The sequence below is a fragment of the Porites lutea genome, chromosome 4, assembly GCF_958299795.1.
Source record: "Porites lutea chromosome 4, jaPorLute2.1, whole genome shotgun sequence".
Lineage (NCBI taxonomy): Eukaryota > Metazoa > Cnidaria > Anthozoa > Scleractinia > Poritidae > Porites > Porites lutea.
Genome location: NC_133204.1, coordinates 31,786,631 through 31,796,507, shown reverse-complemented (window position 1 = coordinate 31,796,507; position 9,877 = coordinate 31,786,631). Strand labels below are relative to the sequence as shown.

Genomic DNA, 9,877 nt, shown 5'->3' with positions numbered 1-9,877 from the left:
TTCCTTTTACTGCTGCTTTCTTTGATTTCCCCACGGGATTTTTGTTCTCATCAAACAAAACTATACCATCTATAAGTTCTCTAAAGGAAGTAAAAGGAAAATATTATACTTCAGAGCTCAAAAACATAGATTAGATTTTGAATGACTGGGTTTCTTTTTTTCTATTTTTCTACAAAAGCAGCTGGGGTCAACTCCGGCAAGAATTCCCCAGCCCTCAATGAAAGCCCTGATAAAGACAAGAAAAAATTGAAGCCATAACGATACTCAATCCATTTGAAAAGTAACACATGAACCTGTTACAGCTGAGCTCACTTGATTTTACGGGTGATCAAAGAGGGAAGATAAAGGTGACACTATAAACTTTTTGGGAGATGTTATGGGTGAATCTTTATTTGCCGCGGCTGCTCTAAAATTTTATGACAACCCTCATAATGGCTTTTAGATATAATGACTGTAAAATCTTTTCACTCACTGTTGGCTCACCTTTGCCTTGTAAGAGGAATATTTACACAGTTGGCAGCAGCAACAGCAATGAAGGGCACCCACCGAGCAAGGAGAGGAGGGGCAGTCTAAAATAAATGCAATATAAAGTAAATACAACAAAATGAGTTTGTAAGCTGAACAACAAGTTCACTGGACTTGTTTTGGGAGAGTGTGAGCATTACAGGTCCTTCTGTAGCTGGGTCCTTCTTTTAGCTGGGCAAAGAGAAGAGTAAGAGACATGCAAGAACAGGGGGAGAAAGTAAGGAGCAAATGGCTAAAAGGTTTCTAGAAATGACTGCTTAAATAATGCAAGCTAGAGTGTAGCAAGGCTGCAAATAACAGTTATTGGTCAACAGACAAGTAATTATATTCCATTAAAATTGCCATGTCCAACAAAATCATATCCATGAAGAGCACATGGATCAAATCGATACTTACTAGCCTATTAGGTCTTGTAGGGGAAGTAAGTAATAATAAAAATGTCAGCATTAGGATATCACCTCAACTTGGTCTCATGCAGACTGCAAGCAGTCTCTTATTTAACCCTTTAAGTCCCAATGGTGACCAACATCAATTTTCTCCTAACAATATGCATACATTGTCAAGAGAATAGAGAGGAGAAGTGTTACATCAAGTTAGCATGGTGGTCAAATTTCTGGATGACACCAATAGGGCCGAGATTAAGCAACGACGATGGCAACAGTAACGAGAACGGCAAAAAAACCTTGATAGCAAAACAACTTTGCACGTGCATCACGCTTTTTTCGTACATTTCTTAGCTGTCTCTGCACAACTGTGACAAGAAACTTCCTAACGCGCCCGCTTTACGGAGTGGGTGAACACAGCACAAAAAGTTTCTTTTTCAATTCTAAACTAAGATACGATCCTTTCGGATTAAATCCAGAAAATTTCACCAACATTTGACAAATCAAATTAAATTGAATAAGTTGGATGAACTTTGAAACAGTGCAAATTTACTTTTAAAGAGAATTTTTGGTTTGTTGTCATACAAAAATGTTGCCACCATGACAACGTGACGTAACGACTTCTCCTCTCTGTTGGTTACAAGAATATTAATCAAATGAACCCTGACAAGAAAATGCTCAGAACTTTTTTCAAACTCTCTTAACTCATCTCTAACGAAATATTTAAATATCAGTGTGGAGGATTTGTATGTGGATATTGGGGCTTAAAGGGTTAACGTTAGTGGAATGTTACAGAATGCGTGTGGATGGCTTGCAGGGAAGCCACGAGATGCAAGACAGGATAGTCATTACTAATAGACTGAGTTGGCAGTATAGTTCAGCCAAGGTTTGTAAGGAATAATAAAATATGAGTGTTTTTACTGTACATTGTCCTAACTGTACTGTAGTTACCTTCACAAGACTGTTAAGACCAACTGAAACAGCCACAGCACTGGTGGTTGCTGATACATAAGCAATGCCAATTTGTCTGAAGAAAAGTAAATTTTAGACCATTACTTTCAGTGCATATCTTGAAGGAAAAATGCCAAATTTCATATTTACTTAACATGTACTTTGTAAAATATCAAAAAAGGGTGAATGCATCACAAAAAATACACATTTTAGAAGTCTTGGTTGTTGCACTTAAAAACTGACTCCACCATCAACTCATAACTCAAAGCCATTAACCCTTGGGCACTGCTGTTCCAGTTAACCTTGGGCTGTGCTCTAGCAGCGCCCAGTTGCCCCTGGCACCAAACTTTTGCTCTTGGACAACTAGAAAATCTTACTTTTTCATACATGTTTTACAGGTTTAGGGCCCTGGGCTCCCTTCAATTTTCCTTAGAGCGCAGCGTTGAGTTAACCTGTCAGCTGACCGTTACTGTGAGCACTAGAATTTTAAGTAATTGCTTGACACTTACTTTCCAGTTATTGTTGATTTTGCATTTCTGTTGGTGTAGTTGACTAACGCATTGAATGATTGATTTATCCACTGCCAAAATACTACTGCAGGAACAGTCCTGTTAACAAGTGTTGGTTTATTGTTAAGTATGCAACTAAACAGTTAATTCAGATGAACGCATGTCCATCTCAGTCGACCGTTAATTATGTTCATGGTAATTACATAAAGTTGAGGTTTACGTTGCAAATAATATTTTCCTTTTTGTTGGTAATGTAATGCGCGTGAGTTTCAAAATGTCTTTTGCCCATTAGTGCATGACATTCAACTGACTTCTCCTCCTAAAAAATGATGAAGTGATTAATTTTCCAAAGTTGTGACATTTGAAATGGCAACAGATTTTACACAGAAAAACAAGTTAATTATTGATGTTGAGTTTCAGCAGACCTCCAAAATGGCTTTAATACAGACCTGTACCACTGAAGCATTGCTCCTGTTATTGCCATCCCTCCTGGGACCTGGAAAGACATGCGGCCCAAGAAATTCATCCGCTCACCAGTGTCTGGGTGGAATGCAGAGTCCACTAGATGCTTTGCATGCCACAGATCATCAATGGATAAATTGGATACTTTACCCTGTCTGACCAGAAATCAGGAATGAATTCATGGTCAGTGAAAAAAAATCTTATCAGCAGCAGTTAGTAGCCTTCAATAAGGCCTCTAAAGGGTGGTTAAAGGAGGCTTTTTACAGGACAGGGTCACTAGCCCCGAGGCTAACACCACACCTAGAGGCTGTGGGGATCACACTACTACTGGCCTATGCAGCAGTCCCTCAAAGTTTCTTGCCTAAGGAAACAATTCAATGTGGGGGAGCTTGAACTGGACCTACAGAGAACAACATGCTTAACTACAGCTGTAATCCAGCAAACTTGATTTTCCCCACCGTTGGTTAGTATGCATACTTTTGAAACTTACTCATAAGCTTCAACAACTTCTTTTGCCTCATCAAGTTCTGCATTAGTGTGAATAGCTTTCCTCCAGTCTGTTATGGCAAGAAAATGTCTGAATCTTCCCCAGAAGGTGGACTGATCCCATCTTGGAATATTTAAGTTGATTTGACCTGGTAATGCCAGCTCTACTCCTTCCATTCTTGGGTTTTCCCTGACAAAAAGGATGATAATGAAAAACTTTTGGAATGAGAGTCCGCTCTCTGTAAAACATAAGTTAAAGACACAGATACACTGAGAAGCATACCTTATTCTAGGAAATTAACAATGCACGTTGACAACGTGAAAAAAAAATTACATTACAATATATTAACAGGAATTTTTCAAAAGTTAGGTTTACATGCAAAAATTAAAACAAATTTTTTGATGATCATCTTATTTTATTCAACACAAATTTGCTACACTTACAAAATCTCAACATACGTATATCTCAAGGAGAAAAAGAAGCATTTACAGTCATTGTTAGCTATGTTAATGTTCAGGTTATTGCTCTGTAAATTGATCTAGCAGGGAAACATGAATCAAAAGACACTTTGAACTCGACTTTAAAAGAAGAAGTCTTGCCAGAGGAGTCAATCGAGGAGTCATGAACTAATGAGGTTTTGTAACGAAATAAAGGTGCTTTAAAATAACATATTGTAAAATAGCATGCATTGAATTTACATCGATGTTAATTTACACAAATTTTTAAAAATTGCATTCATATTTGTTAATTTTCTTAGAATAAGGTATGTTGTGGTTCAATTTATCCTTGGATTAAATTTTATTTTTCTTTGTTTCAAACTCATTATCCTTCATTACCGTACCCCAAAACAAAGGAAAATAGAATTTTTAAAACACATACATTATGCACCTACCATAGGAAAAGTTTCTAAAGAATGAGATCTTACTAATGAAAGGTTAATGGCGCATTGACTCATGAAGTGTGTTGGCTTTAACTAACCAAAATATGCTTCTTGTATAAATATTCCCTGCCTTATCAATTTTTGAATACCCCAAAAAATCCCCACTTAAATTAAGCTACCAAAAAAAATCCCGGAACAAACAATTTCAAACCCGAAACATCCTTTGATCATCCCTGTCACTTGAAATCCAGATTGCCCCCTCACCCCCTCCTGGGAAAATGAACATGTCTTTTTAAATTTCACAAGAAACCAATTCCCTGTGATGGATATGTTTTTTGCTACTTCCGTGACACCTAACCCCCAGTCTGGCTAATAATTCTCAGATGGTCCAAGGCTACACACTCAAACACTCAAATTATCTCGTGCGGAAGTCCTGGGAGGGGTACTCCCTTATATATGCTACATAGGCGTGTGCGGCCCATCGGGTAGACTTTTTGCGCCATTTTGGCCTGCAACATGTATAGATTTTGCCCATTTAGGTCTGAAATCAGGTACAGTTTTTGAGGGAACCACGGGATCGATGACCGTATTTATCATTTCAGTTCCAAATGAGTAAGAAAGAAAGAGAAGTATGCGAATTTAAAATGGTGTTAAGAATTTTTTCATTTGCGCACTAACCTAAGTAATGATGACATAATTTCTGCCTAAAGGCCAGGCTAAAAACAGGTATGGATTTTAGAGGTCCGGTCTCAAAACAGACTTAGAAAAAAAACTAAAAATTTCTAAAACAATAGCTGAACTTAGTATTGTTCTGTCTTTTGTTTTCTTTAAACAATGAATGTATGCATAATTAATGTATGGGGTTATACGGAAATCTTGCCCACACGTGATCAAGATTGGGAAGTAAGGCAATTGAAGCAATTGTAAAACTAAAGAACATCATTTTAAAATTAACTAAGCTCAGAAACGTGTAAATTACAATTCACAGGAAACAAAGCTTTAAATTTGGAATTCGAAGAGAATGCCCACACGTTGTTCTGATCAGAAACTTTTAAAATCACCTATTGATGTTCTTTGTTAAGTTAGGTGACAAGATTTCTGATCAGAGGCTTCGAAGTCTTTCATGCTTAAGAAGTAAAAGACCATTACCTGCGATGTGACCGGAGGAAACAAGACTACAAACCAGTCAGTCTCAATTCCACCTACTTGTAAATTTACCGCTCTTATCACAGGCTCATAATCATGCAGTGATCAGCAGTCTCATAAAAAATGGAAAAGTATGTCATGTATCAGTCACAACGCGTAGCCTATGAACCTTCTTCACCAGTCGCTTTTTATGTGTTTTGGGGGGAGAGAGAAGATTGGGGGTTAGGTTGAGGCGTGCGCGGGGTCTTATGGGAAGGGAATAAGGAAATTTTTTTTCCTTCTTCCCTTCCCATGAGACCCCGCGCACGCCTCAACCTAATCCCCAATCATCTCTCATCCCAAAAAACACTTAAATAGCGACTGGGTACGAGTCTGGGACGGGTAGGAGAGGACCCTGAGAACGAAGCTGTCGCTCAAGTTGAGCAAACCTCTCTCACACGGCGAAATATTGTACATGTGTAAGAACAACCTCTGGGCCCAGCGCTAACCCGTGGTTGAATTTTAATCCGTTTTTTTTTCCTTTATTCAAGAACATTTTCTCGGATAATTTTATCTATTCCTTTTATAACAGGCATTCAGAGGCCGGGTTCGGACGCCGAACTTTTCATGAGCCGAACCTAATTCGAATTAAGGCCCCGGATTAAGGCCGACCCAAATTATTTAGACCGGCTGAATTGATTCAGACGCCGATCTTAATTCCAGCCGAACTTAATTCAAAAGGAGAAAATGTTCATTTCGATCAAACTGCTTAGAAAATACGTTATAATAATTTATGCATTAGGTTCGGTACATGAAAAGTTCGGCATCAGGATCAAGGCCATTCCAAAGTCACCCAAGGCGACATTCCCGGCCGGGCCAAGCAAAAAGAACGGCTGAGCCGTTCCAAATTGAAACAGGCGTTCCTAATTGATACAGACGCGGAACTTTTTCATGTACTTAATTCAATGTATTAGGTTCGGCTCATGAAAAGTACGGTGTCTGAACCGCGCCTCAGTTACCAAATTGTCGACAAAAGATAGACTTGCTACAAGTCGACCTCTTGGCGCGCCATATGAAATCCGACGAAGGACTTTTTTTGAAAGTCTAACAAAAAGAACTTAACTGAATTTTCTTTTCAAGCTTTTATAACTGAATTCAGATTTCGCTTTAACCCAGGGTTAACCTAACCCCGCTTTGAACAACCCGGCCCTAGGCTCTAGAGGTTCGAGAGAAGGCTGTATAGATGGTTTTCACAGTGACGTCATCAAATTGTACAGTCAAAATCCCTCAGCGAGGTTTTACGAATTCTTGTTTACACTGGGTTGAAGATAAACAAAAAGGAATCTTTGGACAAGTTTCTGGCGTAGCATGTTTCTTTCGAAAATACAGCAATTTGAACTTCCGAGTGCGTGACACCAAAATAGGAATGCTATCTCGTTGAAAAAAGGCTCTCCTCTTGATTTTTAGCAGTATAACCATTTCAAGTTTTAGAAAATATGTTTATGCGTACGTGTGCTAGTTCTCGAATAAAAGAAAGAGCTTTTACAGAAAAAGTGAAGTCCAGATGTTTTTGCTGATTTCCAGCGGCCATATTGGTGCACCAAAACGGTACACCAATATGGCGTCTCCATACAAAGCTCTGAAAAGGTGCGTGAAACGTTTCGGCATATAACTCAAAAATTGTGAGCCACAAAGACCTTGTAACCTTTCAGAAGGCATTCTGCTTGTAACCTTGTAACCCCCTGTAACCCCTTGTAACCCCTCTTTTCAAAGTACCTGCCAGAAGACGGGTGCAGTCACCGGGACTGCATCGTGCGCCTTTGGCGCTTTGGTACCCTGCGAGCTTTGGTTCATCGCGTTTTGAAAGATGGAAATTTTTATATTCCCGCGTAAAAGAAGACCGATAAAACGTGTCTTTCATGAGGGTCTCAATGGGGTTAACCGATAGGCGTAAAACGGCCAAAAATTTAGTCGATAGCCGTAAAAATTGAAAAATTTTAACCGTTAGCCGTAAATAGGGTAAAGGAGAGTTAACCGTAAAAGAAATTGTTTCCTAGATTTGTTAAGGTGCTACTTTGACTCCGTACGCACGTTAGGCCAAGAGCCTTTTAGTTGTGACCTAGACCTAGACTCCATTTCCGCCGCTCTCCCTGGGAACTAATTTTTTTCCATAGCGAAACTCTGGCCTCTTGCTGGTGATTAAAATTTGAGATTTTCAGGAGGTCGTGCCCTCGACAGCCTCGAAGTCACAGTACTAGAGAAACAACACCCAGAGAGGACCAGAGATATCACGGTTTGTAAAACACGTTTCCGATAAACAACAATCCCTGTTTTTGACTGACGCTACGGTACGGTACGCTTTCTCAATTCAGCAGACTCGACTATCTCGGAGAGTGGAACAGGCTATAGACATTGCCATGCCTAGTCCCTGTTCGGCGTCTTCCCACACAATCTCGCTCAAAGCATTTCGGTGGCGTATCTGAGAAAAAAACTCGCTCCGACCACGTGACTCGAAACGCATTGCCGCGAGAAATAACGAGGGGTACGGACAAGGCAACAGAAGACAATGGTTCTGTAAAGTCCTTCGCTATCATTAAAAACACTGGACACAGGAATTTTTTATTGGCAGTTTTCAAACTAGAGCTAGAAATAGATTATCCGTCTGAGACTAGCCTGTGTACAGTCACCCCCTCCCCCACAGACACCCCTTCTCCGATTTTTTCTGAGGGCAGGGGGCGGCTGTACACAGGCTATCTGAAACGGATAATCCATCTTCAAACTGTCCGTCAAAATTGACGGATAAAGTCAGGTGGATTATTTATTAAAAATTAAAACCATTCCACTTTCAAACTAAGACGTATTACTTATCTGAGGCGAATTAACAAACGGATAACCCATCTCTCACGAGTAATCAGTCTCTAGTGTGAAAAAGGCCATTTCTGTCAATAAATGAATGCCCCCCCCCCCCGCCCCCGCCTCGAGTTGGGGGTTCGCGTGTCTGCTTTTGCTTTTTCACAAAGATTATTTTTAATTGACTATTGACATTTGTATGCGTAAAATAATATTAAGATTTATCAGATTGTAAAATTTGTCGAAAGAATAGCTTCATTTTATCCCGAGATGATCCTAAGACCTTTATTTTGCTTTGAAGATACAAAAAATACAGGATTATTAATATTTAACTCTTTTAATAGTAAAAGAAATTAATTTTTAACTTTTTTGTTAACCGTAACTGGAAAAAAATTAACCGATAGCCGTAAAAGGGCCAAAATTTTAGCCGATAACCGTAAATGCCACCACCCCACTGAGACCCTCTTTCATTGACTACAGTGAAACGCCCGGAAATGAAGGATGTTTTGAAAGAAACGGGAAAACTGATAAAAGGAAACATTTGTTTTGATAAGTGAAATTAATGAGAAATAACCATAAACTAGTTTTGTTTTTTTGTTTTTTAAAAGCGGTTTGTGTGGTACCAGATTTGTACAATTACTTTCAATCAAGCATGGATTGGGTTTTGTTGATAATGACAGAATGTAATTAAAAAGCATTATGTTGACAGCTACAAGGCACATGCTTGCCTTAAGCTGCGAGTATCCCGCCATGTTTTAAACAAAGGGCCTCTGACCAAGCCGGCATTCTAATCCGCCACAAATATGTGAAGCACGTGTCTTTCAAAGTCGCCTAGTACTTAAAATCGGGGCTCTGGCCTGTTATGTCTGACCAAACTGACTTCGCTACTGTGTACGGCACGAGACGAAACCAATAACTTAGAGAATTGCGCATGCTTACCCCTTCTAATTAGATTAACAGAATGAAGTGAAAGAGATCAAGGCTAATTCGTCGTAGCAAATTTTGCTTAACCTGACTTCTAATTGTTAGCTGACAAAGCTTCAAGATGAAAACAACGCCTTAAAACAGAGCCTTCGCGACGTGGAAGACCGCTACGGCTCTTTAAAGCGTGAAGCAAGATCTATTCAAGATGAAAATAAAAGTTTAATGACTGCTTTAAAACTTTTAAACAACGAAATTAATGGCAAAGAAAGTAAATATCGAGATGGTGGATATGAAAATATCATCAAGGAGCAAAATTTGCGTGATGAGGAAACCCCTTGGGTAACAGTACGTGATAACAAGACAATGCCCAGAAAAAAAGAGAGAGCGTCAGATACCAGTTGGAAGAAAGATGTCAGCCCGTAATTCTACTGACATCGTGTCTCAAATAATGAATACTGTAATTAACGAGCGGACTACAGTCATCGTTGGTGACTCCATAACAAAGAATGTTCAGGGAATAAAACTAGCCAAGACTGTGGGACATCGGGTTGTTGTCAAGATCAAGCCGTCCCTGGAGCCACAATTCGCGACATGCCAGGGGCATCCAACGTCAATTTTCGGAAAGTATCTGTTCAGAACACGATTTGAGCGCCAGAATTTTCGGGACATTAGTTGTAAAATTCCTTGCTTTCCTGCCTCTCCTTGGGTTTTCGAACATCTAAAAAATGGTATAATTGCCCACTTTTAACGGATTTTTACCCCTAAAAAGGTCACCTAGAAT

At 39.4% G+C, this 9,877-nt stretch overlaps 1 protein-coding gene across 1 annotated transcript in view; it reads right to left on the bottom strand.

Annotated features, from left to right (window-relative positions):
* LOC140933305 (sideroflexin-2-like) overlaps positions 1-5,443 on the bottom strand; it is a 13,537-nt gene extending 8,094 nt beyond the window's left edge. Inside the window, exons 1-7 of the mRNA XM_073382838.1 lie at positions 5,347-5,443; positions 3,321-3,506; positions 2,818-2,985; positions 2,369-2,467; positions 1,860-1,935; positions 484-569; positions 1-80 (exon numbers count right to left, since the gene is read on the bottom strand). The exon at positions 1-80 is cut by the window's left edge and continues 48 nt beyond it. Coding sequence (XP_073238939.1) covers positions 1-80; positions 484-569; positions 1,860-1,935; positions 2,369-2,467; positions 2,818-2,985; positions 3,321-3,493 — 682 coding nt within the window. The 5' untranslated portion in view covers positions 3,494-3,506; positions 5,347-5,443. The remainder of the gene's footprint in view (positions 81-483; positions 570-1,859; positions 1,936-2,368; positions 2,468-2,817; positions 2,986-3,320; positions 3,507-5,346) is intronic.
* Positions 5,444-9,877: the final 4,434 nt, after the last annotated feature.